General features: G+C 44.0%; 4 protein-coding genes across 6 annotated transcripts; 2 read left to right on the forward strand and 2 right to left on the reverse strand.

Annotated features, from left to right (window-relative positions):
• Positions 1–577: 577 nt before the first annotated feature.
• LOC119210192 (voltage-gated monoatomic cation channel TMEM109) lies at positions 578–4,221 on the reverse strand. 2 transcript variants are annotated; one of them, XM_037459946.2, is made up of 4 exons: positions 3,245–4,221; positions 2,826–2,885; positions 1,415–1,517; positions 578–1,116 (listed from the first exon to the last, which is right to left on the reverse strand). In XM_037459946.2, exons 1-4 carry the CDS (start codon positions 3,485–3,487, stop codon positions 761–763), a joined length of 762 nt encoding a protein of 253 aa, XP_037315843.2. In that variant the 5' UTR covers positions 3,488–4,221; the 3' UTR covers positions 578–760. The 2 variants fall into 2 exon arrangements, with proteins under 2 accessions (XP_037315843.2, XP_037315845.2); XM_037459948.2 differs by lacking the exon at positions 2,826–2,885.
• Positions 4,222–4,457: 236 nt separating this feature from the next.
• rnf20 (ring finger protein 20, E3 ubiquitin protein ligase) lies at positions 4,458–12,753 on the reverse strand. 2 transcript variants are annotated; one of them, XM_037459945.2, is made up of 22 exons: positions 12,623–12,753; positions 12,075–12,255; positions 11,893–11,961; positions 11,708–11,806; positions 11,493–11,565; positions 11,116–11,301; positions 10,853–10,968; positions 10,512–10,658; positions 10,354–10,428; positions 10,127–10,246; positions 9,710–9,889; positions 9,476–9,611; positions 9,200–9,321; positions 8,911–9,067; positions 8,456–8,768; positions 7,826–7,943; positions 7,523–7,672; positions 7,236–7,448; positions 6,820–6,945; positions 6,559–6,699; positions 6,215–6,319; positions 4,458–5,230 (listed from the first exon to the last, which is right to left on the reverse strand). In XM_037459945.2, the coding sequence occupies exons 2-22, from the start codon at positions 12,243–12,245 to the stop codon at positions 5,054–5,056; spliced, it is 2,994 nt and encodes a 997-aa protein (XP_037315842.1). In that variant the 5' UTR covers positions 12,246–12,255; positions 12,623–12,753; the 3' UTR covers positions 4,458–5,053. The 2 variants fall into 2 exon arrangements, with proteins under 2 accessions (XP_037315842.1, XP_037315840.1); XM_037459943.2 differs by having other exon boundaries at positions 11,418–11,565.
• A 1,609-nt stretch (positions 12,754–14,362) lies between these two features.
• aldob (aldolase b, fructose-bisphosphate) lies at positions 14,363–17,138 on the forward strand. Its single transcript, XM_037459949.2, has 9 exons — positions 14,363–14,520; positions 15,042–15,154; positions 15,254–15,465; positions 15,561–15,615; positions 15,762–15,922; positions 16,013–16,096; positions 16,190–16,364; positions 16,468–16,667; positions 16,872–17,138. Exons 2-9 carry the CDS (start codon positions 15,043–15,045, stop codon positions 16,965–16,967), a joined length of 1,095 nt encoding a protein of 364 aa, XP_037315846.2. The 5' UTR covers positions 14,363–14,520; position 15,042; the 3' UTR covers positions 16,968–17,138.
• Positions 17,139–22,806: 5,668 nt separating this feature from the next.
• Positions 22,807–27,331, forward strand: LOC119210798 (triadin-like). The gene is made up of 8 exons (XM_037461166.2): positions 22,807–23,052; positions 23,520–23,572; positions 23,673–23,749; positions 24,197–24,240; positions 24,351–24,525; positions 24,986–26,365; positions 26,460–26,551; positions 26,673–27,331. The coding sequence occupies exons 1-8, from the start codon at positions 22,945–22,947 to the stop codon at positions 26,706–26,708; spliced, it is 1,965 nt and encodes a 654-aa protein (XP_037317063.2). The 5' UTR covers positions 22,807–22,944; the 3' UTR covers positions 26,709–27,331.
• The last annotated feature ends 146 nt before the right edge of the window (positions 27,332–27,477 follow it).

A 27,477-nucleotide genomic window follows, 5' to 3' on the forward strand; every position in this document is an offset into this window, starting at 1 on the left:
CGCGAGTCAAAAACAGACAGAAGAAGACGGCGGCTTGACACCGTTTGGTCCAGTTTCAAAGCTAATCTAGAGGATCATTACTTACTAACCATTGGATGGATTGTCTTTACATTTGGAACTTGTCAATGGTTCCCACAGAAGCCTGATTTTCTCAGATTTTCTCTTTTTTCTCCCCAAACCGTTCGTCCATGTCCACTAGGAGGTCAAATTTTGAATTTGTTTCGTGACCTGTAAAACAGGCCCCAAGCTCTCGTTCGCATTTCGATCGAGTTGGTGAACATTAGCAAGCTGGTCCGCAAAACTAAGATGCCAAACAGGCATTGTAAAACATTCATAGATACAAATCTGCTTGTGAACTTCATTGTGATAAAATTGCCGTGGACACATTGTTTAAATGAAAGAATTATGAAAGATGTTGCTGTGATAATTCCACTGTGAAAACGACAATGAAGACTATGGAGGACATAAGGTCTACGATCTGATTTGTGTTATTCCATTATCCCCCGACCATACCGGTCGTACTATTGAAGCATTTTGCTACCTTTGTGTTATTGATAAAAAACGATTTATTACAGTGAAGTTTCAATCATTTCCTTATTTATTTTAAGGTAAAACAAAATCCTTTTTCGATTAAAAATCCCAGACTTTATTTTCAATAGTTTGACACACGTATAGAAACCATCAATGTTCCTGCTTTCATAACGGACATTACCATCACCCGTGTCCATCTGCACCTCCTTCCCTCCACCCCACCCGGCTGCTATTCGACTTTCCTCTTCTCGACGGCCTTCACCCGGTCCTCCAGCGAGCTCAGCCGGTGAGCCACTGCGCAGGACTTCTCAGCGCGCGTCGTGAGCAGAGTCAACAGGACGCACGCCAGCACCAGACCGCCCAGCCGCACCGCCGTCACGTCCGCACTGACGTTCTTCTCAGTCACGATCAGTCCGAAAAGCCACAGCGCCAAAACGGTCTTCACCACCCAGAAGACCCGCCTGACCACGCCGATCAGCAGGCGGAGAACAATGGTCAGCACCCAGTAGCCAATCAGGGCCACCAGACCCCACTGGGCAATGGCGGCTACGGCCTCTGGAGTGAAGAGGGGCGACGACAGCGCAACTGTGAAGGGAGGAAATCCAGTTAAGGCACAATTTCATTGGAAGAATGAGGTTTGGAGAGACCCGCATGGTACTCAGGAAGCGGCGTTCGTGCTGTGAAAAGGAGCGGCTGAGAAAGCGCCCGAGGGAGAGGCAAGTCTGCATATTTTCACTTCGAACTTTCATTGTCTCTTATTCTCTCACTCAAGTAAACAACTTGCAGGAGACGCCACGCGCCGGAGGGGACGCAGTGTAGCATGCAGCAAAGCCTGAGCGCTCACTGCACGACTCGGTAGCACACCACCCAGAATTGCACCCACCATCGAATCCTGTGACCCTGAGGATCTCTGTGACGTAGACAGCGATGACATTCAGGCCGCTGGCAGCCCCTTCGGCAAGGAATCGGATCACCATCTCAAAAAACTGTTGGTGTGGAGGGAGAGTTGGGGGCATTGTTAGCAATACAAGGTAAACATGAAGAAAGGCGGCTTCTAATCGGAGAACAAATGTGGATCGGATAACAGAAACACAGCTCGCATACATTCATTATCATGGCTTCAATGCACAGGCAGGTAATTCATTATTCTGGTATTCATACAAAGTTCTATTCAGAGCACCCGTTTCTACCAACTTGATTACTTTAATAGAGAAATGCTGCACCGTAAGATAGAAGTCATCGATACAGCGGCTGTATTGTTGACTTGGACCAACAGCCGTGCATGCGAGTGACAGCTGGACCCTCTCTATTCCTGTATAGTCTTTACACTCAACCCCCTCCCCCTCCGAATGACACAGTGCATACAAACATACACAGATGCAGCCTCATTGGGCAAGGTCAAGGGTAGTCCAGTAAGGGGGACATGTACCTTATCTGCACCTGTAGCAAGACACGCATGCACATTACGTGAGTGCATGAGTCAAGCATCGGTCACTCCACAGCACGTGTAATTAAAATGATCGTTTGGTATCATGAGGCTCTACTTCCAAACCAATTACATACTTCATGACATTTTCTAGAAGATGTGAATCAGCCCGTAAAGTTTCATTTCAAACAAAGTCAGAAACAACACTATAGTAGTATTTTACTTGTAATCTCATAGTGAGGTTTAAAACCTAAAAGGTGAAAAGAAATAAAAATAAAATAAAACTGAATGCAAAGGTTGGACAGAAGGCCCTTACAATGTCCTGGCAGCTCCCAGTAAATAAAACAATGATCAGTCAAGACCATGTCAAAAATAAAAGGCAGTTACACTATTGGGAAATATCAGTGCTGTGTGCAGATCTTTTACCAAGACCACACCCTGAGTATTTACTTTAAGTATAAGTAGTATAATACACCACCCCCCCCCCCCCCCTTTTAAACTGAGTTTTCTAACTCGAAGCAGAATCATGAAAAATAAATCCACATGGAATAAGGCTACAGTTCAGTTAGGAGAGCTCATTAAAAATGATTTCTCATCAAAAGGATCATGCACACACCCAATATTTTGAGTTCAGAGCTAGCAATTGAGCGATGTGGAGACACCACCAATCAGCATGCCAGCACCTACCACTACACAGCCGACAAAATGTTGTGACCTTTTCATGCAATTAAATGTACAGAAACAGATTCGCCACAACTTCACTGACAGTCATGCTCCTACTACTCTGCACTAACTTTAAGGAGACATGGATCAAACAGGGCCCCAGTTTAAGGCAGCCTGGATGGAGACACCCAGGGAGGTTTCTTACCATGGCCACTTTAGAGACGTTCTCCTGACCGAGCAAAGAATCAAGAAACAACACAGCACCCTGGGGGCAGGCAAGGGAGCCACAGCCGGGTAGGAGCAGAGAGGCAGAGTGGTATGTTTGAAGGGAGGATGGGGGTTGGGGCGGAGGTGTGTATGGATATAAGGAGACATGAAACGGGGAGATACGGGGATCAGGGAGGGGAGATTACCACGTTGAGGGTCATGGAGAGAGGGGACGGACAGACAGAGAGGACAGGGATTAGAGTTGAAAATTAGTGATCAGGTACAGTTACAGATCAAGAATAGTGAAGTTAAGACACAGTTAGCTTGGATGTTAAAATGTGGGGGGGGAGAGAAAAAACATCAGAGTGTGACGTCACTTTTCCTTGCGTCGCTGTGAACCGGAGGAGCGTTAATTACCTCAGCAGCCGCCCGCAACACGCCGCTCCCCACCAGAGACTCGGCGTACCGCTGGACCTCCCGGCACGTCCCGGTGAGCAGAGTACCGAGAGTGACCGTGGGGGGACCCCCGCCCCCGGCCGGCTTGTTGGCCCACTCGGATTCGGCTCCGACCCATCCCGACGCCAGCACCGCCACCGCGAAGGCGGTGAGGAGGAAGCGAGCCGCGGCGCAACCTGCGCGCCCGCGCGCACCAAAAGGCATCGTTGAGGCCGATTTGAGAACAATTGGGAGGCGCGGGGGGTTAAAAAAATGAAATGTGCTGGGTTAAAAAACTGCAGGCAGAGGAGCTCGTGTTCGGGGAGTGTAAACGGAAGTCTTAAAAATGGCTTCTTTAGAGAGGAGTCATCGGCTGCCGAGGTTTTCTTTTTCTCGCAAACACGTTGCAGTTGAAAAACAGGCGGAATAAACGTCAAGAAACGCACCAGCGTCTACATTAACACACCGATGCAAAGTGCACTGGGGGGGGGGGGGGGGGGGAGGAATAGACCGTGTTGGTAATCAAAACAGCGCGATGACTCAAAATAAACAGAATTTAAATATAAACTTTGGCAGCGGTGGAAATCTCCAATTTCGGACCGCTCGCCTGCGTCAAGGACTCCGCGGTGTTAACAGCAGCTAAATTAGGTAAGAACTGTCAGAGGCTTAAGATCCACCCGCCACCGAGATCTTCAGTCAGACGAGAAGCAGCAGAAAGTACTTCCAAAAAAAGAGGTACAAACGTCGTAAAGTTCTCTCTTGTAGCTTTACGCGTAAAACAGTGGGTGGAAAAACCGCAGTGACGTTGGTAACCACGAGTCTCCTTAAAGCCTCGTATTTCAGCTGCGAGCTCCACTGCGCTCGCGGCTGCTGCTGCTCCTTTGTCTCTGGGTTTGCATCGAATGACTCTCGACGGATTACGTTGCACAGCCTTCAAAGAAACCCGAGTCGCCGTCCCCGCGTGGCGTTCCCTTTGCTTCCAGCAGGCTGTGCAAACACGGTCTAACGATCAGGGCTGAGGAAGAGGAGGGGTGGAGGAAGGCTTGCTGCACACGGATCAACAGAAATCTGCCCGCTGGGACCTGTGGTTTAACACTGCGGGGCAAATGTTGCCATTATCCACAATCATTTGTTTGAGAATCAGAGTAAAACAAACAACAACAACAACAGTGAGATCAAAACAGAAGCCGGACACTTCAGTTGTCACTTTAATAACTAATACAACAGAAATTATACAGCTTCAAGTCCGATTTGAGAAATCTCAGTACATATTGGAACAAGAAGTGTTCAGATATAAAAAAAAAATTAAACAATCACTACACAGTATGTACACACGCACACACACACATTATGCAACCATCCACTGCACTCGGTTTTCTCACAGAACTCATACTTTGTATTCTTGTTTGCTCTCAAACGCGCTCACACGTTCACACACTCGGCGTGGAACACAAAACCACACGATCTCTCTGCGTTCTTCCTGCTCCAGTATATGAAAAACGAAAATACAGTCAAGTAGTGGACACTGGTTTGGGAGAAGCTGAATTCAGTCAGTCCAAACAAAAAGAAGCATTCTGTTCAGAGAATCACTGCGAAGCTGGAATCATCTGAAGATATCGCACTCGATGGCATCCTGTACACACAGGAGCAGAGGGGGGGGGTTTCATGTTCGGAGCAGATATGGGGGGGGGGGGCGCAGTGGCGAGTCTTGCTCCCGGTCACCCTTTTGTAACCGCTGCTCATCTCGCTGCACATTTTCCTCGCAAGTATCCGAAGGAGGGAAGCGAGTCTTCACCCGATGTATATTCGGTGGAAGTCGTTCGCCCCGAAGGCCGCGTTGCACTTGGGGCACTTCCTCTGGCGCGTGTCGTACCGGGTCTTGACGCACTCGAAGCAGAAGACGTGGAAGCACTTGGTTAGTACGGCGTCCTTCACCCGAGAGTTGCAGCACGGACACGTTAGGCGGGCCTGGGGGAGGGAGAGATAGAGAGAGAAGGAAAGGTTTGAACAATACACTTGAAAAGCCATTTTTGTTCGGAGTGGTTTTGAATGAGTTGACACAAATTTCTTCCAGCGCAACTGCCCTCCGGCGGGAGAACTGAATGCAGGGACACGTTCCATGAATGAAGGCTGATGAGCGCTCCGATGGGGCCTTGATGCTTTCTAAAGACCTCGGAGAGTTTAAAGACCAGTTTGTGGGTCGGCACTACACGGCATCGCACGGGTGAACAAATCTGGAAAAAGCGGAGCATGACCCGTTTGTGCTACAGGAATCTAAATGGACGTTGACTAGGCCCACTCACTGTCCAAACTGTAATCACACAGGCAGTCGGTCTCATGTGCTCGAATCCACTGTGAGAGAGATTATTTTGGTTCATTCGGTTAAGCTGCCTGCATAGAAGAGAAACAGAGCCACCCACTCATTTGTTCTCCTGCAGAGAATTAAATGAAGTCGAAGATTGTCCGGCAATATAACAATGCTGTTATTATTTTATTCTTCTGCGTTTAGAAAAAAAGAAGAGATAATAAGTTAATTAATGATCGTTACAAGTGTTGGTCAATTTTCGCTATTTTTGGACAGAGCCTGGAATTATCCAGTCGTTGTGCAAAGCAAAGCTAACCAGCTACAAGCTGTAGCTTCATATTCAGCATACAGACGTGTAGGTAAAATAAATCTTACATCTGAAAACGAGTTGGTGCTTGGTAGAGCCCCCCCAAAAACGTGGTAAATCTTGGATGAGTTAATTTAGTGTCAAATTACTTTGAAAAGAAATTGTCATCTGCAAAAACAAAATCGGCCAAATAGGCGGATACTGTCCAGTGTTTGAGTTTTTCTGAAACATGCGGATGTGAACCTACGTCCAGGGTGACTCACTAACTGTTTCATCACATGGAAGTTCGTAAAGCAGAAGTGAAGCTAGGATTTTAAAAAACACTCTCACAGAAACCAACCTTATAGTCATTGATTTCTTCATTTAGGATGTCATCTCCGTTGCTGATTTTCTCAGCTGGTTTCTTAGCCTTCTCAATCTTTCCCCTTAGCTTGGAGATGTCCTCCTAAAACAGTCAAAGTTAACAGCTGTAGGTAAACTGGCATTATGAGAGCAAGGAGCCATCGCAGTAAATAATGAAGCTATTACAGCTTCCCATCATCACCTGAACACACAACATGAAACCAACAAAAAGGTAGGGCTCGCAGTTCACCTCTCGCCCTCAAAATGTTTTGAACAAACGTCATTGTGTGTCGTGACAGTGTCTAAGTCCAGTGCTGTGGATTTGTGAGTGCATGTTTCTACCTGTGCTCGTCGAGCGTTAAAGGACTCCTTCTCCCTGGAGATGCTGTTCTCTATGACTTCCTCTCGGACCAAGTTGAGTCTCTGCTGAACCTGCTCCAGCTGAGTTCGCATCTCCTCCGACAGCGACGCAGACTCCTGAGCCTGAGGAACGACAGTACTGTATGACCCTTTGTATATTTTGTATCCAACGGTTTGCTTAGGAACAACTGTTGGTGTCTAAACGTAATTATAGTTTACTTTCCCCTCCTAGTGATGCGTTACCTTGCGTTTATTCATGTCCAAAGCTTGTGTTCTAAGTGCCAGCTCTCTCTCGGCAGTGCTGATGGTGCCCTGCAGCAGGCGTTCCTTCTCCTCAAGCTTCCTCACCACCTGCAGTTGAGCGTCGACCTGAAAAATCACAATGGTGAATGAGGATAAGAAACAAATGAAACCAGATACCCACATGGATTTTTAAGGAAAAAGCAGACACACAGATGTAATAGTGAAAAGCCAAGTATGCAATGTGGAGCCTTTATTTTCAACTCCTTTTATTGAAGAAAGAAAGTCGTTCTTCATCTGGTTGAATGCAATTCCCAGCGCCTTCAGACAGTTACTGCAGGTGTCGATCAATGAAGATTTAATTGCATCACAACACCGGCGTGCACAAACTTGCAACTTGCAACGCTGCGGTGGCTCACCTGAGTTTTTAAAGTAAGCAGTTGGTCGGCCAGCTCCTCCTTCTCCTCTTTTAGCAGCTTGTGGATCTGGTTGGACTTGATCCGCTCGCTCATCAGCTTGAAGTTGGCGTCGTCTTTTTCTCTGAGCTGCTGCATCAGACGGATGTTTTGTTCCTGCATGTCCTCAAAAGCTTGGCCGGTCACATCCATCTCGCTCAGGAGCGCGTCCTCCTCCTACAGACGAGTGTCGGAGATTAAAACGGAGGCCTTGATTGCACATGATTGTTAAATGATCCGCTCACACACACCTGTTTTGCTATAGAGAGCTTCTTGTTAAGGATATCAATCTGCTCCTCCACAGAGCGGATCTTCCTCAGGGCCTCTTCGTCTGCCATTTTCTTGCCCTCCCTCCTCTCCCTCTCCTCCAGCTCCCTCAGCCTCTGCCGCAGCTCCTCTCCCTGGAATAAGCATTTTTATTAAGGTAATGCCACAGTGCAACGATTAATCAATACAGCAAATACACATAAATCATGATAGAAATTGTAATGAATGGCCCAGGGAACGAATCCCATGTATTTATGAACACCACGTCCTATAGTGTAAAGTATCACCTCTGATTTGGACTTCTTCTCAGCAGCCATGAGCTGGACTTTGTCCCTCTGCTCCTTTGGTGCTGAGCGGTACATGTCCAGCAGCAGCTTCATCTCCCTCTGGGACTCCTGCGCTTTCCTGCAGTCACATGGATGAAGAGTCTTAAACATCATCCAGGGAAACAATTGCAAGAAAACAGTGACTTGAGAATGAGGATTGTTTCAAACATCCTCTTTTGCAACTGTTGAGCGTGAATTATATTATTTCTTCCTTAAACGACATGGCACGCGTTTTCCTTTTCAAAAGGCAGGTAAATATTATTATGTCAAAGCCAAACTTCTCAAAGTCCACCGGTCAAAATTCAGGTTAAGAGGCAGACAAAGGCCAAACAGAGAACTTCAACTTACCACAAGCTGGATGTGTGTAAAAGAGACATAACAGCAGAAATATTTTTGATTTTATTTGTGACATATTTTGGAATATGCAAATATATGAATATGTCTTTGCAGAATATTTTATGATCCATCATTGAATGCCTGCTGGACAGCATTATTAACCAGCAGGCCACATCCATTTTCATTTTCTATTTGGTTGCTTACAATAAATAACATCAGCTGAAAGAAAAGCAAACTTCCACACATCCAACGTACTTGAGTTCAGCTTTGACGATCTTCAGCTGCTCCATCTCCTTCCTCTTTAACCCTCCGACCACAGACAGACGCTCCCCGGTTGACTCCTCAGGCTGGCTGCTGCTCCCCTGCTTCTCCTTCTCGTCCTTAATCACACTGCTGCTCCCACTGCTGCGACTGGGCCGCTCTCTCTCCTTTTCCTTCTCCCGCTCCTTCTCCTCTTTCTTGATAATTTCCTTTTCTTTCTTTTCATCCTTCTCTTTCTTCTCCTCTTTCTCCTCCTCTTTTACTGCTGCGTCAGGTTCCACTCCATGATCCGTTTTCACAGAGGCTCCTAAAGGAATAAAAAAAGGGGGAAAAAAAGATGATGAAGAGCAAATGTCCATATCAAAAACATCTAATGTCATAATGGGCATCATAAAAACACTGGGAAAATCAGTAAAGATGTATTCATATTTATAGTGAGTCAGTGTTACCGGTGCTGCTGGGCGTGGAGGAGCCGTTGTCAGGCTCCGTCTTGACCACAGGGTCCCCGCTGATGGCTGGAGTTGAAGGCGAAGTTGTCTCCTCCTTCACGTCCATCTCTGAGCTCGACTGGGACTGGAGTATGGCGTTGCCCTTTGAAGTGCGGACCTAAAGGGACAACAGATGTTTTAGTATAATGTTTTACCTCACAAATCGGCCGTGTCACTGAAAATAACCCGTGACTATTCAATTCCCTCAGCTGGTGAGAGGGGACTGCACACATTTCTATTAGTGCATTACCTGGTTAAGCTCTGTTTGTGTCTCTCTCAGTCTGATCTTGTATTTCACCACTTCTCCCTTCATCTGCTGATTGTGGTTCTGTAACGTGCTGATCAGGTGACGCATCTCCCGGTTGATAGGACCTGGGCGGAAAACACAGGCAGAGATGAAGGTTGGGAAAACCCAAAATACAGGTGAAGAAACGTGGGCATGTTTAGTTTTTGAGTGAGGTGCTGATGTGAATCAAAGCACAAGCCATGCACCTAATCTACCATGTAACCCGATTCTGTTAGTTACCTGCTTGCTCGTTGGCAGCAAGAGTCTGTTCAAATTCGATGCGCAACATCTCATACTCCTTCCTGACTTGAGCCAGTGTGTCCTCCAGCTGAAAGACTTCTGTACGAACCTTCCTCTGCAGAGCCACTTCATCATTCTGCACACAGAGGCGATGAGAGAAAAGGATGAATTATCTCATTAAAAGACACTGACTTAAACAAAACACCCACACACACACACAGCATACACACTCACCTCCATGTGCTCCAGCTGCCGAAGCCTTGCTGTCCTGGTTGTGTTGAGACGAGCGCGTGTCTCATCTAATTGAGCCTTGAGAATCAGAGACTCGTTGTAGAGGACAGAAAACTGTGACTGCAGGCAGCGGTACTCAGAAGTCTCTTTGACCAAGCCAGCAGCTCGATTCACCAGCTCCGTCTGAGAGGAAGAGAGACAGAAGCCAAGGATGCACTGAATATTTAATACAATAAATTACTGAATTACTTGCTTTTGTAAAGTTAAAGAGGGAGATTTATATATAAAGATTTACATTACAGACAATATTTTTTTTTTAAATCATCTTTGTTGAATGCCCCTCTTTATATGCTGCCAATAGCGGTGGATTTAACGTATGGGTTTCATTTCCAGATGAAAGTAAAAAGAAATAAAGTCCACCTTCATGTTGTTGTTCTCCTGGTGCACACTCTGCAGGTCCTGCTGGAGCTTCTGCAGCTCAACAAAGCGGTTGTCTGCCAGCTCTGTATTTTCCTCCATATCGCTGTTCATCTCTTCAAACTTCACCGGAAAGAAGGGACATTTCCAAAAAGTATGAAAGGTAAGGCATTGAAGCAAAAGCTAAGAAATTACCCTGTTACCCTTAATCATCTAATAAAATGTCATACCTTTCGCTTGTTGATAGTGATGGTCCCACAAACGCTGCTGGCCTCCCCACACACCTTATATCCTTTACTGTTCACCTGAGGTGCATTACAGTGTTATAACATGCCTCGATGTAATATAAGCACACACACAACGTTGTCACAGTAGAACGCATGCTCACCCTCTCCAGTATCTCAATCAGGTGTGCATTCAGTCGGTTCTCTCTGCGGCGGATCTTCTCCATGTCCCACTGGAGCTCCTCGATCAGAACCTGCAGCTCGCTGATACGCTGGTCTGCTTTGTTGGCAGCACGACCCAGAGGCCGGGACTGGACACGACATGAAAACAGACACTTAACACCACACACAAAGGCTAAAAGAAACACAATCCGTCCCAACGTATTACTCCTGAACAAATTAATTAAGGAGTTACACTTTACACACATTTTTGTAGCTTTTGAGGTAAACTCAATCAGAGGGGGGAGCACACACACTGAACAGGGAAGGATGTGGGCAACTGTACCTCGCTCGTCATGTGACTGTGCTTCTGCTTAAGGTCCTCAGTCAGCTGTTGCAGGCGCTTGTTTTCGCTGGTCAGGAGAGAATTTAGTTTGGAAGCAGTCGGCCATAGACTTCCCTCTGGAAAGAAATGTAACGGCATCAAATGTTATGAGTGTAAAAACAAACTGACTTGATCGATTCCCCCACAGTAAACCCTCGGCTGAACTACGTTACTGCAATCTCATCACGTCTTCCTTCACTAAAACCCTCCCGCTTCTATCTCACCAGCACCAGAGTCCAGCTCTGCCTTCAGTTGGTCCACAGTGCTCTTCAGACATTCATAGATCTCCACCACGTGACGGGCCTGCTTTTGGCTGGACTCCACTCTCTCCTGGAGCTCGGCCTCCATCTCCTCACTGCTGCTGCTTGCCAGCGTTGCCAGGAAGGAGTTGTTTGTCTCTCCCTGGTGGTCTGAATGACAGAAGCAGAGAAGAGGTTGAGGTTTCTGCATTGTTGTCGGGTTTGTTGATCAAATATCAAGCGATTTTGCTTTCTAAGCCATGAGCCGGTGTCGGCTCCGTCTTTACTTCTGTCCTTGGCCCGCTCCGGGTTGGAGTCGCCATCGGGTTCTGGAGTGTCCGGCTTCAAGCTCCGCCCCTCACCTGTCAGGGATTTCTCAGGTTCGCTGCTTGCTTGGTCATAACGCCTGATGGTCAGTTGGACGTTTTCATCAAACTGAAGGAGGGGGAGAGAGAGAGAGAGAGAGAGAGAGAGAGAGAGAGAGAGAGAGACGGGCATCAGGTTTAGACTCTCGGATATACTTGGAGGAGAGGCGACAGTTTATGTTGAACTAGTGCTTTTCTCTGATCTCGATCACCTGGTTCCAGTATCTGTTGAGGATCAGCAGACTGGCATCGTCGGTGGCCTGGCGGGTCTCCAGCCTCTCAATCCGCTCTCGCAATTCATCCTCAATCACCTGCAAACCAAAAAGACAATAGTGGAACCTCTCTCTAAACAAGACAGTCCCTACTTGCAGCCTCCAATGTTGGAGATTTAACTTACCTGTCTTTGATCAAGAGATTCTCCCAACTTTCGGTTTTTAGCCTGCAGAGCTTTGATGTCTTGTTCTTCCTAAAAAAAAGATAAATTCTCATATCAGCACAACAAGATCTGACAGCAACAACAGACTTTACGAGTTTGTGGTTGGTGCACATTATCTGTAGTAGACATAAAGGGGGCCTCACTGAGTTGGACACCCCTCCTAGTTTGATGACCGTCTCCACCGCGGTGCTACCCCCAGCAGCGGCGCTGACACCGGGGGCTCCGTCCTCTCCTTCCCGCTCTCTGCGTTTCTCTTGGGGCGCACCGGAGGACGAAGGGCCGCTTGGGTCGGCAGGACGCTTCTGTCCCGACATCCTCAGACTCCTGAAATAAACATAAAGAAAAGGACAAATTGACAGCTAACGTTGAATGAACGGGGAGGACAGGAAAGATTTAACTGTGTCAGCTGGACGAACGTCAAATCTTACGTTACGTTACATTATCTAACTTGACGGTTAGTTAACGTTGAAGTAGTGATGGCGACCGCAATGTCTATTCTGAACACGTATTTGTCATCACGTTGACCAGGGGAAATAACACATACAACTATGTATCACATTTTAAAACCCGAACAAGCTGATTAAATTACTCAATGCAACGTTAGGCTACGTTAGCTGTGTGCTAGCATAGCTTTAAATGCTAGTGATAATCAGCGGAAGTGTATTCTGACCCAGTGGAATAAAGTACTTACTTTGAAATATTTGTTTGTATCAAAAACACCTAACCGAAGTCTTATCGCTATTAATATTATGAGTTTAGTGATATTAACTAAATATGTCTGTCGCTGTTGATGTTGCGGCTCCCTACCTCTCGGAAACGGAAGTGCAAACGGGGGGGGAACAACCTCGAGCTGACGTTGCGCCGCCTACCGCCGCGGAGGGTTTTGCTCCCTGATTTGAACAACTCAGGGTCCTTTCTTACAAGATAAGAGGTAATTAATGATCTATTATCAATCTATTTCATTGACAAAAATAATATTTATTAAATACATAGGACTAATATGATATCTGCCTTCATTCCTCTGATTGCACATGTTTTATGTTTCATCTTTAATCCTCACTGTTTTTGAGTAAATGTTATTTGCCAGGCTGAACACTCACTCTCTTTATTTACCTTCATGTCTCCATGCTTCCCCCGGTACCCCCGTGTTTAACGTCACATAAACTAATTCCCTTGGGAAAAGTCTACAGAAATGCAGATTCAAAGGAAGAGTTAACTTTAGTTATCTACGAGAGGACCTTCAAACACTCGATGATATGACAGTTATAGTACAATAGCCGTTTAGTGGCCCAGGAGGTCCAATGTCCCTGCGAAGTATCCCTTTCTTGTGTGTTTCATATCCAGCTCTGTCATATTGTGCAGTATAATAATATAAATTGCCTAGATCCGAAAACATTGTATTATAACCAAAGAAAGTTAAAAGCCTGCATGTAAATAACGGCAGGCGTCTACATTGCCCATTTCCCTTGAAACTATTATAACTATTATAAACAAATCAGAAATGTCAAAATCCAAGAAATATGGCTTTGCAGCAGATATAGTTTTTGTTGCAACTCCCAATGATCCGCACATCTATGAGAGCAATGCTTGGGGATATTTTAGCAATGCTTGTGCAACCAAGACACCAACACTAACATTCCTCTGGTGCTTACTATCTTACTTGTGGGGGTAAGCACATTTGTCTGGGCAACGTTTTGCACTTTCTCAACTCTTTTTCTCAGTCTGTCCTTATGTAAACAAGGACTTATGGACATAGGCTGAACTATGATCAGCACTGTTAAAGAATACAATGCAAAGAGTGCAAGGTCCAGGTTGTGTAAAAGAAATCCTTCCTAATTGTGAGTTACAGACCTCAGCCTGTTGAGGTTACTCAACGTTACAAAAACCACGACATTTTGTTTTTTGTCAGTTGCACGCAATCAATCAATAGGAGAATGTTTATTCATGACGTGCATGTCAAGCGATGTGACGCATGAGATGGATGCATTTCATTTATTTACACAGTTTGAAATCTAGCAAAGAAGGAAAAAAGGATTGATAGTCTTGACCCAAATAACATGAAAATAAATACACACTATTATTATTGTATAATTGTAAAGACTGGAAGATGAAAAATGTTTTACAAATATTAATTAATAATTTACCTTGCATTATATATAATTAATCTTATTAATGAATCACAACCAGCCTTTTGGGACTGGAAATGTCTTCTGAATACTCCCAAATGACACAAACAGTCAATATGCTGTTGTAATCTACACCAAGACAACCTGAAATGCAACATTGCAGAAGGCTTCTCTTATCCACGTCCCATGCGAGTGAGCTGCAAGTCCACAAAACAGCATCGATGACGTTTCACGCAAACCACGCCCCTGCCTCTCCGACCGGGCCAATTGCGCCACCGGGATGACGCACGCCCCTCCCCGTCCCCTCAGAAGCAGCCCCTCCTCCACAGCGCCACACACACAATAAATACCTCTTTATCCTCACTTTTCGGCCTCCTCGACAAGTCAAGTTACCGCTGCAGACCTTCACAGGCCGCCTGATACTTCTGTTGCTGTTGCTGTCGCTGTCTGACTGAACTTCCAAGTAAGACGTGTTTTCTAGTTTTTAACGTTTGCATGTGGTTTCTGTCGCTGGTTCCTACTTGATTTTGTGAGAAGAGATTCACTTGCTCTGCATATCCGAGGTTCCCTTATTCCACGTGCAGCGGTGGAAGCAATGTTGTGGCTTTAACATGCATGTTTTCAATAGTTTAAACTTTGTACAACACATTAATTAATCCATCTAATCCTGGCCTTCATATAACGAAGTATATATAACATCTAACATTTCTTTTTAATAGATTTTATTCTGTCTTCTGCAAGTGTTGGACTACTTTTTGGAGGCAATAACTATATATAAATTTTGAGATGCACAAAGTGCAGAACTTATCAGTTTAAAGTTCAACCATACAGGGCAAATATTTACAGAGGTGGCGCAAGAGAAGCAGGAAGTCCGTGGCACCCATAGGGGTGGTATTGTGTTTGAAGGACAAGAAGATCTTCCTCATACTTTCTTATACTGAGCGTTTCTAACCAACTGCAAATAAACCTGTTTCTGCCCTCCAGGATGACCCATCAGTTCCCATGCCTCTCCCAGGAGCAGAAGAAGGAGCTCTCTGGCATCGCTCAGAGGATCGTTGCTCCAGGAAAGGGCATCCTGGCAGCCGATGAATCCACAGGTGAGTAAAGTCTCAAGCGGTTTGATACGAGAGGTGTGTGTTTGTGTGTGTGTTTGTGTGCGCGCCACTGCAATGATTTCCATACCTTCTTCTTTCAAGGAACCATGGGAAAGCGTTTTCAGAATATCAAAGTGGAGAACAGTGAGGAAAACCGCCGCAGCTTCCGGGAACTCCTCTTCTCCACCGACTCCTCAATCGCTAACTGCGTGGGTGGGGTCATCTTATTTCACGAGACACTCTACCAGAAGTCAGACAGTGGCAAGCTCTTCCCCCAAGTCATCAGGGACAAGGGCATTGTTGTCGGCATCAAGGTGAGGATTGTGTAGATTGAGCGCCGTGGCAAGCGCACATCTTCCTCATGTAGGACCCTGTGTGTTAATGGGTACGTCCTCCTTTGTTGCTCTAGGTGGACAAAGGCACAGCTGGTCTAAATGGAACGGATGGAGAGACCACCACACAAGGTGACACTTAATCTTTTTCTATTCCAATACAAAGCCCAGAAGTGAAAAGTGGTGGTTATTGCTTAATGGCTGTAGATTTCTCCGCACTTGATGATTGAGCACAACCACCACAGCATGCCAACCGCCTGTGGTTCGGTCCCCCCCAGGTCTTGATGGCTTAGGAGAGCGCTGTGCCCAGTACAAGAAGGACGGCTGTGACTTTGCCAAGTGGAGGTCTGTGCTCAAGATCTCAGATGGCTGCCCATCCGCCCTCGCCATTGCAGAGAACGCCAACGGCCTTGCCAGATATGCCAGTATCTGCCAACAGGTGTGTGTGTGGTCATAGTCTAAAAATGGCAACTCAACACTTTTCTTTATTTGCAGCATTTTTAAATGCTGTTTAAATGTTTTCCACCAGAATGGTCTGGTGCCTATTGTGGAGCCAGAGATCCTGCTCGACGGAGACCACGATCTGCAGCGCTGCCAGTACGTCACAGAGAAGGTGGGTCGGCCAAACCAGCAGCAGTACAGCATTTTCTCGTCCCATGTCTTGAGCCCGTGTGCAGTAATGGACCTGCCTCGTCATGATTTGTAGGTCCTGGCTGCTGTGTACAAGGCTCTATCTGATCACCATGTGTACCTGGAGGGCACTCTGCTGAAGCCCAACATGGTCACGGCCGGGCACGCCTGCACTAAGAAGTACACCCCTCAGGAGGTTGCCATGGCCACAGTGACGGCTCTGAGGCGCACAGTGCCTACTTCCGTTCCTGGTAAGTGAAGCCAAGTCTTTTTCTTTTTTCTTCAATTCTATCTCGCCAAACAAGTAAAAACACAGAATACTTAGTAGTGACATGCTGCTTTGTGTCTTTCCAGGCATCTGTTTCCTATCCGGGGGCCAGAGTGAGGAGGAGGCCTCCATCAACCTGAGCGCCATCAACCAGGTGCCCCTTCATCGCCCCTGGAAGCTGACCTTCTCTTACGGCCGTGCACTCCAGGCCTCTGCTCTTGCAGCCTGGCAGGGCAAAGCTGCCAACAAGGCGGCTGCACAGGAAGCGTTCAGCAGCAGGGCCAAGGTTAGTCTCTATCACGAATAATACATGCTGTGTAGTCGTGGACTGTGCATGGACTAGATATTAAATTACTCTAATCTGACTGGTAAATGATTGATTCCAACGCCTCTTGTCCACTCAGTCTTGCGCTAATGTGGTCCAGGCTGATCATTAACACCCAGATTTGACTTTGCCCTAACTTTCCCCCTTTTTTGTTGCTCTATTCAGATCAATGGCCTGGCTGCCAAAGGAGAGTACAAGCCCTCCAGCTCGTCTGACAAAGCATCAATGCAGTCTCTGTACACAGCCAGCTATGTCTATTAAATACTGACATGTTAAAAATGTGAAATGAATGCACATGGACCAAATATGGCAACAAGAAAAGACTGTCTGTTGTTTCTCTCCCCATACTAGTGGATGACTTCCATTCACATGAACTACTGTTTATCTAGTCAATGGAATGACTCAATGAAAATTAAAAAAGTGACAAATTGTTGCTGGTGTCATTGCATTTTCTTGTCCGCTACAAATTGTTAACTGGCTGTAGAGGAGTCAAAGGTGTTTTGCCAACCTAATGGGCTGCAACACACTTGCTTCTGGAGATTCCTCCACCGCTGATTTAAATGCCTTTTTGGAAGATTTATTAAGTAATGAATAATTAAGATAATGCGTGATTGAGGTGGTAATGCCCTATTCGTGCAAGGAGTTGTCCCCTGTGTTCAATTCACTGAGGAACAAACCCATGAACTCTTGAGGACAAAATGATGAAACAATTGCCAAAGCGTTAAGTCCAGTTAGCTAAAGTGGTATTCCCATCAAAACACATTATTGCAAAGTTATTCTCAAGTTCTAAGTATCATTGGATTCCAATGTCTTTTTTAGTTGTTTTTATAGGTCTTCTACTGTGCACAAAATGACTAAAACATGTGATTCATCCTCTAGCTTCATTTGCTGTCCATCTTTTTATGGAAATCCAGAACGCTGCTGTATTTTAGTGTGGTTTGACCTGCAGACGGTGTCTGTACAGACAGCATATCTGTATATTCAAGATGTGTCGAATAAGATCCTGCTGAGCATGATTTCAGTTTATTTAACATGACATATTTTACATGTATTGTACCTGAAGCTGTTTTGCACAAATGCAACAGGTTGTGCTGCAGGCTCTTCATATTAGTTGTGAACATATATATGTGGTCCTGTAGCAAAAGACCAAATCTGCAAAATATATCCCAAAATATCTGCAGCCAAGTGTATATAAAGGATTACATTGATTATAAAAAGCTTCAATGAACAAATACTCCAAAAACAAATAATCGTGCTGGTAAGTAGACAATAATCAAACACACTGTGCGCACACACACAAATACTCACACACACATTATTTCAAATTCATAGTTTGGGTTCATGAATTTTTTAGTGTAAATATGGATTTTGGACATGCTGCTTTGTGATAACTTTGCACCTTGACCTTTGATCTCCATGCTTGAACATTCGGTGTGCAGAGGACTGTGTGGCTGGTGTACTGTAAAATGCCAACGGACGCAATAGAAAATACAACTAAACAAGATCCCCACCAGGTGGTGTACGTGTGAAATGTTGTCTCTGAATAAATGTACATTTGAACTGGTTTGCTGCATGAAAACCAGTGTTAGTTAACATGGCAGAATACCTCACAAGGGCTTAATTTGGACTTGTGTTGCTCAGTGGAGGCGCGATGTGCTGGACAATAACCTGTGGAAGAGACAGAGGTGGCACTTGTTAAGTAAGAGGACAAGCAGAAGGCAGTGAAATGATGACGGACACACAGCTGGTAAATAATATTATACATCGAATGTCAATGTTATTAAGCTCCCATTTGGTTCCTTTCTGGCGCAATTAACTGGATAGGACATTCATAATGACACTTGATTTTAATTCTGATTTGGTGGAACTGACTTCTTTGAGTAATCTTTGTTATGTTGTTTGTTTGATTCATTGTTATTGTAGTTCATTGTCAGTGGAAAAGGTAAGTTTAAGATGAAGTACCAATTAGAATATTTTTACCTGCATGGATGTGGATTTCACAGCTAATCGTGCAACGGTGCTCAAGATGATGAGGAGCACAGCCACACACACAGAGGAAGTGAGCAATACGCATTCAACTCCAATCAACTCGTCCTAGAACCAGAGCAAAGCAGAACAGAAAGTTATCCCTGTCTGCTGGAATGTGTCCATTCAGCATAAAACATATTTGCTACGACTCACCATTTCGTCAACTCCCCAATAGTTCTTCATCATGAATAATTTGCATAAGAGTTGAATCCGGTAGATAATGGAGACCACGAGTCCCAAAAGAGAAACCACATACATGGCCAAACATACAGTGACCTGCGAGAGACATGATAAGGGTGAGTTGTTAAGTAAAAAAGAGTGATAAAGTAAAAGCTTACAACTAGTAAGTAAAACAATATCTACCATCTTCTTGGATGGACGTCTCTCACTGTAGATGGACAGGTTTCCACAGACAAGAAACTTCAAACAAACACAAAAAAGGATAATCCCATTAATTTTCATTTGTTGTCCACCCAAAGTGCATTGATGATTGCTCATGGCCTTTCAGGCCCTGGTCACATGACTGTGGAAGTCATCACAGCTCCTCTGTACTGGAGTAGAATTTGAAGTGCAAAATGAAATGCATTTTAAACTATTTGTCTAAGATAAAGCTTTTTTTGCCAAGTTGGATGTAAGGCTGATATTAATCTCAATATCTAACAAAGGGAAAAAGGGAAAGAGAGAGAATCAACAGCAAAATGTTACACCTGTGAATTTTGAAACTATGTCTTGGAAGGCTTTAAAGATACTATAGATTGACATTTTGTCAAATGTTATGTACCAGAGCTCCCTGCCAGAAAGTGATGTAGATTCTATGAGAAGCAAACTCCCTTTGACCGGCCAACACAAATCCCATAAGAACCTCTGCACAGCCAAAGATGAGAATGACAATCTGGGAACGAGAGGGATGGAATGATTGAAGTGAAACTAAGCAAACATGAGTAAACATCCATCTTCACAGAATGTCTGTGGCCCTGTTGTGTATCACGTGTTACCCCGAGACTCCTGGGCTCTTTCTGGACGAAGCGATGCAGAGGTTTGCTGGACATCAGCAGCATGGGGTCTGACGCCTGGTTTCCATCCTGCCTCGTTCCTCCAGTTGTTGACTCACTTTCCACCATTGCCACACTGTTAGGTTGAGGGAAGAGGAAAATAAAAACAGTGGAGCAAACCAGATGTATTCTCTCCACTAAAAACAGTTGGAGAAGAGGCAGAAATGAAAAACTGTAAAAAGAGCCTCAAAGAATGCAGCTGTGTTGTTTAGAAAGTGTTCCATGCAGAGAAGACGCGTCAAAGATAACGGGAAGGATTGTCAAGGGTGGAAAGAGGAAGTGAGGAAATCTGAGACTTGTTTTTTTCATTGAAGGGAGGAGCTGAAGCCCTTGCAGGGAACAAGCAGAGATGGTTCCTCAGACCAATGATAGAAGGTTCTTAACTCTTAATAAAGCACTTTTAATATTTAATAATCTATTTGTATAAGAATACACATGTATACACATTAGGTATTTAACATTAGGTCTGGGAAAGTTAATACGTTATGGAGTTTTAAATATGTAAACATTGATTTTAAAGTAAACTTGACCTCAATCTAAATGAAACACTTGTTATTGAGCATCGATTATTGTTAGATGGATAGATTATTGATAGATAGTTTATGCTTCTCCCACGTGTTTATGATGATTTTTGTTCAGAAAAAAAGAAAGCAGATGTCAACTTGCCTCGAAATGTTAGGATTTTGGAGAGTAACTTATTTTTCCGTTGATAGTCAGACGGTTATTTAAGAAACATCGGAATCGGCACAATTTCAACAACCGGAACACAGCGTTTACCGAGTTTTTATGAAATATCAAAGCATTAGACCATCGTGTTGATGCCCTCTGAGAAAGGGAGGAACTTGATCAGTCCTGGCACCAAGTTGAGAATCAGCAGAGCAGAGCAGGAAGCGCTGGAGAGAGCTGCAGCAGCCAGATGGAAAATGCATTGGAGCTCACTTCCCCATAAAGACAGCAGTCAACACGCTACACTGGGTTCCTGCAGCTTTTACATTGGAATCTTACATTGGAACATTGGAAACATTTTTTTAAGTCTTGTCAACATGGCAGATTCCATATGAAGAAAGCCAAACACATATTTTAGTTAGAATTAGAATATTTGTTCAGGTTTGTTCCACTGCACAGGTGCCATGTGACCCGAAATAAATTGAGCATCTTTTTGGGTGACACATCATTAACACCCAAACGACAATTGAATGAAAAGAGAAATCCCAATTTACATTATCTAAAGACCAAAATCCCTTTGGACGGATGTTTTTTTAAGCATTCAGCATCAGTCGTGTGCGACTACAACAGGTTGCTTAAACCTGTGAGGTTGTTGAGGGCCCAGGGGCTCTCTCTCGCCAAGGCCGGCCGGCTCTGCAGGAAGGCCTGAACAAGTGCGCAGAGGGCAGCCGCGATGCGGTTATAGTGGTGGGGAAAGGCTGGACTGCTCTGCAGTCGGTATCAAAACATTGCCCAAATGACCCATTTCAGGCTTTTTGAGCAAATACAGAATCCGTTTGTCTTCATTTCTGTCCATTAAGACATACATCACTGTATTTAAGACGCTGCTACTTTCAAGCCGCTGTGTTGTGCTGGATTACGTCACACTGTACAAGCTGCATCCTTTTAGAACGCATTTTTCAACATCATACATCACATTGGCTAAAATCGTTTAAGTTACATGATGTTAGTAACCAATGTCGTGTTTTAAAGAACAAACAACTCTTAGTTGTAGCTGTCATGCTGAGTCCCGCAGTTATTGCGGAAAAGTCCCTTTAATATTAAACTTTCACACTTTAAAGGTTGACTGATATCCTACTGAGGTTGATACGGTTGTATAGGTTTATACTTCATATTATGAATCAAAGTGAGGTCAGGTAGACAAGTTATGAACCTGAAATATCACTTTCTGAAGCATATCTTCCTGAATTGAATTGAAGATTGCCTTCTCCATCTACATTTTATACATTTATCGGTTTTTAAGGCTTTTACTGAACTGCAGGTTGCTAGGCAACGGGAGCAGCGGAGGAAAAAATAATCAAGTCCGTCCCATTTCAGAAACCGCTCGGGTCAGCCTGTGTTGGTTGTTGGAGGACCCTCCCCAGGTCTACGGCGTGCACATAGCTTAAATCTCGCCATGGGATCCCCCAATCAGAGCTGGTAGATGTGTCCTGGGAATTTTGGGGTCTCCTGCTGGAACTGTTGCCCCCTTGACCTGACCCCAGTTAAGTGAGGATGAGATGAGGCATCAATACATAAAGTCTTAAAAAATAATATTATGCTTTTAGGTCGCTGTTGTTGAAATATCTAAGTTTAAATACTGACAGTTTGATATGTTATGTGTAATACATTATGAAGTTTATATAACTTCAGGGACAAACACCAATGACTTTTAACTGACATCAAAAAGACAGTACGTTGTCTCAAATGACATGTTGGTCCATATATTGTGTGTTTTCTCTACAGTAACGTGATCATCTCATTAAAATGATTCAATGAAAAACACCTGAACAGCGTGAGAAGCCAAGATCAGAGAGCAGCCTGTTCTTGGCCAGACCTCTGGCCTCACTTTGTGTCTGTTTTCTTCCTGTCAGCTGATACAATTTGCATTCACTGCAACATGAATTAATGCGCAACACGTGTAGAATGTTTACATTTAAAAACCGTAAACAGATCTATAAATAGTATAATGGAATTTTCACAGTCACAGTTTCCATACCCAACTGTAGCATCAGTGATCACTGTATCATAGATATTAAATATTATGTTAACCATGATGTCACCTATATAACTGTAGTATCAGTGATCACTGTATCATAGATATTAAATACTATGTTAACCATGATGTCACCTATATAACCGCAGTATCAGTGATCACTGTATCATAGATATTAAATACTACGTTAACCATGATGTCACCTATATAACTGTAATATCAGTGATCACTGTATCATAGTTTTCCTATACCCACTGCGCTGTCTTAGGTCTTGAGAAAGGGCCTACATCCCCCATGGTGCATTGCAGCGGTGGATTGAACCACTTCCTGAGTGCAGAGTTCAGAGTGCTAACATGCGTCTTCCATTGGAGTAGCGATGCCAGCGAAGTGTGTGGCCAGTTTTAATGGTTAATCTTTACCTGCGTTTTCTTTTATTCTCGTTTTTTGTGTGTCGAACATGTCAGTGAACGTATCAAAGCACGAGCTGACCCAGCTGATCTACCGACATTTGAAGGAGCATGGCTTACACTCAGCTGCAGATGAGCTACAGAGGCTCAGCCCTCAGGTCAACTGCACACACACACGCACACGCACACACACACACACACCGAAAGTGCAACTATGTTGTGTTTCAATTGTTGCTCACCAAAATTAACCGTTTTTAAAGAAGGAACGTGCATTTTAATCATGTGTATTAGTTAGGGGTGTTACCTTACACCACTATTTTGCCAGTCAGGAGCAGCATTGCTCAGAGGTATTTGCATAGTGTCATAGGTTTCCTTTTCACCTTCAGTGTTAACCCCATATTGTTCCTCGCAGTAGCTTTCAAACGACTGTTCTTATTCTGTGTTATTTTGCACATTTATCGTGTCCTGTCATTTTACTGTTAACGCTCGAATCCATTAGTTTCATTTTCTAAACGTCATTCTTAAAAAGATGAGTCATAAGTCATGTGGGGAGGATTTTAAGCTCTGCCCCTACCTAATAAACTGGTGGTTCCATATTGAACAATTTGATGTTTTGGGTTTGCAGGCGCAGTCGAAAACCTCTGCATCGTTATTGGACATCTACAATTCATGGTTGACGTAAGAATGATTTCTCAATTCTTTGCATGAATCAAAAATCTCTATTTACTTTGTTGGTGGTGATGAAACGTGTGCTAAATAGTGTTTCTTTTCTCGTCAGTGGCTCAAAAAAGAAGAAGATCTCAAATTTGTCTAAGCACTCAGGTTTTGAAGGGCAAGAAAGAACACTCTCTAAAGGTATCACCGCTCATTCTTTTCTTGAAATGGATCATCCAGATGAAAACTCACCTGAAACACGCCGGTCTACAATTAACATTGTTCTGTCTGCGCTTGGCTTACTGTTTAGATCAAATTCAGTTTTCATAATGAAAATTTGGGTGGCTGTTGAGGGTTGGAGATGTAATATTTTGTGTGAAAGAGACCCCTAAAACCTACTCCAACCTTTCACACCTTTTGGTTTGATCCATGAAACTCGTTTTTAGGATGACTTCCTGTTTCTTATTTTGTGCTTAAAGCTGAGCTCTTAAATTGACGTTATCCCTCAACATTCAATAAAGGTCGTGAAGCTCCAGCTGCTGCGTCAGCCACCGTTATGACAGGACTGCTGGTACAAAGTGAGGAGAGAGCCTCAATGTGCATTTGAATGCCCAATAACCCATTTTACACACTTTTCTTCATCTTCAGCCAAAACAAAGAGAAAAGACAAACCTGCAGAGAAACAAAAAAAGGTGATTCATCCGTTTCTTCCTTTTTTAAAAGACATTTGTTCAGAGCTTGTTAGTTATTTATATAAGATAACTTCACTCACTTGCTTGTTCTATATTTTCTATTTGTTTAGTCTGTGCCAGCAAAAAGGAAAAAGAGTGACGGAACATCTGCAGAAAATGTCACCAAGGCAAAAAAAAACAAGACGCAAGCAAAAAACATGGTCGTGGCTGCTGGGGAAGATCATTCAGACTCAGACAGCAGTCTGGATTTAGATAAATGGAAGAAACGGATCCTCCAGATGACCGGTAGGTGTGAGAGGGAGACAGACAGAAGGATGTGATTGAAGGCATTATCAGAACCAGAATCATTAGTGTGCATGTAGAACATGAACTGATTCGGTTTTGCGAGCATTATTTAATTTCTCCACCACAGACCAGATCCCATTTCATCACATTAAGCTATTGTTACGATTCCCAAAGACCAAGAACGGAAATTACTTATATTATGTAAGAGGAGACATTTTTTATTTTCCACATTAGAAAAATACACAATGAAAAGTAAGAGGGTTGGAAAGTGCAGGAGAAAAGATGGAGAGAGCTGTCCTCTCTCTTAAAGGGAGAGAAAAGACCCCCCCCCCCCTCCCAGGGACAACCTCGCCACGGGAAACAGGGCTTTCAGCCGTGCACAGCGACTGTTTTCTTTTAAGCCCTTTTTCCGCCTCGCTGTGTTTTTCCAGTGTGCCCACCTAGTTTACTCTTTCCACAGAGTCTGACTTAGCCAAGATGGACACCATCAATGCACTGGACTCGTCTGCATCACCACCCAGGAAAAAGAGGGTGAGGACGCCCCGGGCCAAGCCCCCCGCAAAAAGAGACGCTCCTGTCCAACAGAATAACGGGACAGGTGGAAAGGATGAGAAGGTGGGGGAGAAGGCTACGACAGAACCATCAACAAAGAACATTACATCCAAAAGGAGCAGGCCCAAGAAGACGCCCCCGGACACCTCCTGCGCCCCCCCGAACGCTGTAGAAGACCGACCAGCGACACCCGTCCCTTCCCCCTCAAAACGGCCAGAGAAAGTGGAAAGGAAAGCTGTGACTCCTAGTAAAGAAAAAACTGATGAGACAACGCCTGAGTCCCAGAAGAAGAAGAAGAAGAAGAGGAGAAGGGAGGAGATGGCTGAAGGTAATGTGGATGTGAATACACATGAAAGTCAGGGACACGGAGAAGAAAAAGACAGTAAAGAGGAGAAGCAGACTGACAACACGGTTAGAGAAAAAACTGATGAGACGACGGCTGAGCCCCAACAGAAGAAGAAGAAGAAGAAGGAAAAGAGGGAGGAGGTGACTGGAGGCAATGCGGAAGATGATATACGTGAGACTGGGGGAGACAGAATAAATAACAGTAAAGAGGAGACTCAAAAAACTGATAATACGACATCTCAGCCCCAAAAGAAGAAAAAAAAGAGGGAGGCGATGACTGGAGTAAATGTGGAAGTGAATACACATGAAAGTCAGGGACACAGAGAAGAAAAAGACAGTAAAGAGGAGAATCAGACTGACAACACGGTTAGAGAAAAAACTGATGAGACCACATCTGAGCCCCAACAGAAGAAGAAGAAGAAGAAGAAGGAAAAGAGGGAGGAGATGACTGGAGGCAATGCGGAAGATGATGTACATGAGACTGGGGGAGACAGAATAAATAAACACAGTAAAGAGGAGACTCAAAAAACCGATATGACCACATCTGAGCCCCTAAAGAAGAAAAAGAAAAAGAAGAGGGAAGAGATGACCGGAGGAAATGTGGAAGAGATTACACATGAGAGTGGGGGAGATGGAAAAGATAAACCTGAGACAGAGGAGAAGCAGGCTGAAGACCCAGAACGAGAGATAAGAGACCAGATAGTTAAAGAAAAGAAAAAGAAAAAAAAGCACATAGCCGATCATCCCGAGGAGATGTCGGAGCGGATAGCTGAAGAAGATGCAAAGACAATGGGCAGTGACCGAGAGGAAAATCCACAGCAGAATACTGAAATGAAGAGGAAGACAAAGAAGAAAAAGAATGCATTATTGCAAAATAACTACACAGAGCTTCTAGCTCCTCCCAACCCTGAGACATCTGGTCCTCCAACAGAGAAGAAGAAAAGTGAGTAAATAGATCACGCTCATAATTTAAAAAAACAATTGCAAATCCTTACTGTGCAAGTTTGCATTGACTTTTTCATTTCCCATTCTCTCAGAGAAAATCCCGTTGAAATCGGTTGAAGTCAAAGTTTCCATCGAAGACGTTGCAGGAAAACCAACACTGTCCAGTGACACGCCCCACAAGAAGGTACCATGACGCTGTGCTCTTTGCATACTCGTGTTAAATGTCAGTTTGAGCTCTAAACGACGATTCTTCACTTACTCAAGTCCCTTTTTGGAATTTATTATTGTTCTGTATTTCTTCACAGAAAAAAAAATCCTCCACAAACACTGAAGATGTTTGATTCTTCTATCAGATCCAAAGGATAAATGCAACAGATCCTTAACTCTCCACTTTAAGTCATTTTTTTATGGTTCAATGGATGAAATGAAAGGCGTGAATATTTTTCTATTTTAATACATTTGTTTTGTGGTCCACTGTGTGTGGCATACAATACTTTTTGTTTTTTATCTGACATTGCCATTTTAATGGCATTACAATGTTAAAGGGATGAATAACTCATTGTTGTATGGAATACATGGCGCCTCTTAAAATGTCTTTGATTGAGAAAATGTCCCTATTAAGCACATTCTCTTTTAGCCTAGGGAGGTTCGCACATGACTTAATAACGATTATTGGTTATCAGTGAATACATCACTCAAAAGATTTTTTGACCTGTTTTATATATATATATTTTTTTAAACAAATGAAAACAAATTGGACTGCAATTTTTTATTGGGTCAAATACTTGTGTTTTTTTTTTTGTACCTGTGTTTTGAGAAATATGTTGTTTTTTTGATAAAGCAGTGATCATAATTTCAACGTTTCATAATTTCATTGTAAATAAGTGTATTTAATACAAATGAAACATGTTTTCTTTCCGCTGTACCCATGTGCTATATTAAATATGTGGACAGAGAAGGTGAATGCAGTGTGTTCAGTTTATTGGTGTTCAGCAGCCTATATTCGCACAGGTTTACTGACAGCTACAGTGACCCATGCTGTACATCTAGTTTTTTGGGGCCTATCTCCTACATTAACATCTACCATGAAATAATCAACTAAAAAAGCAT

Source organism: Pungitius pungitius, chromosome 2 (genome assembly GCF_949316345.1).
Source record: "Pungitius pungitius chromosome 2, fPunPun2.1, whole genome shotgun sequence".
NCBI classification, from domain to species: domain Eukaryota; kingdom Metazoa; phylum Chordata; class Actinopteri; order Perciformes; family Gasterosteidae; genus Pungitius; species Pungitius pungitius.

Coding starts and splice junctions, on each gene's coding strand:
- LOC119210192 (XM_037459946.2), bottom strand. CDS start 3,487: ATGCCTTTTGGTGCGCGCGGGCGCGCAGGTTGCGCCGCGGCTCGCTTC. Junction 1,518..2,825: donor ACGTCTCTAAAGTGGCCATG/GTAAGAAACCTC, acceptor CCACACCAACAG/TTTTTTGAGATGGTGATCCG. Junction 1,117..1,414: donor CAGGGTCACAGGATTCGATG/GTGGGTGCAATT, acceptor CTCCCTTCACAG/TTGCGCTGTCGTCGCCCCTC.
- rnf20 (XM_037459943.2), bottom strand. CDS start 12,245: ATGTCGGGACAGAAGCGTCCTGCCGACCCAAGCGGCCCTTCGTCCTCC. Junction 10,247..10,353: donor TCACTATCAACAAGCGAAAG/GTATGACATTTT, acceptor TTTCCGGTGAAG/TTTGAAGAGATGAACAGCGA. Junction 7,944..8,455: donor ATCGTCAAAGCTGAACTCAA/GTACGTTGGATG, acceptor ATGTGACTGCAG/GAAAGCGCAGGAGTCCCAGA.
- aldob (XM_037459949.2), top strand. CDS start 15,043: ATGACCCATCAGTTCCCATGCCTCTCCCAGGAGCAGAAGAAGGAGCTC. Junction 15,155..15,253: donor GGCAGCCGATGAATCCACAG/GTGAGTAAAGTC, acceptor TCTTCTTTCAAG/GAACCATGGGAAAGCGTTTT. Junction 16,668..16,871: donor CGTTCAGCAGCAGGGCCAAG/GTTAGTCTCTAT, acceptor TGCTCTATTCAG/ATCAATGGCCTGGCTGCCAA.
- LOC119210798 (XM_037461166.2), top strand. CDS start 22,945: ATGTCAGTGAACGTATCAAAGCACGAGCTGACCCAGCTGATCTACCGA. Junction 26,366..26,459: donor TCCAACAGAGAAGAAGAAAA/GTGAGTAAATAG, acceptor CCATTCTCTCAG/AGAAAATCCCGTTGAAATCG. Junction 26,552..26,672: donor GTGACACGCCCCACAAGAAG/GTACCATGACGC, acceptor ATTTCTTCACAG/AAAAAAAAATCCTCCACAAA.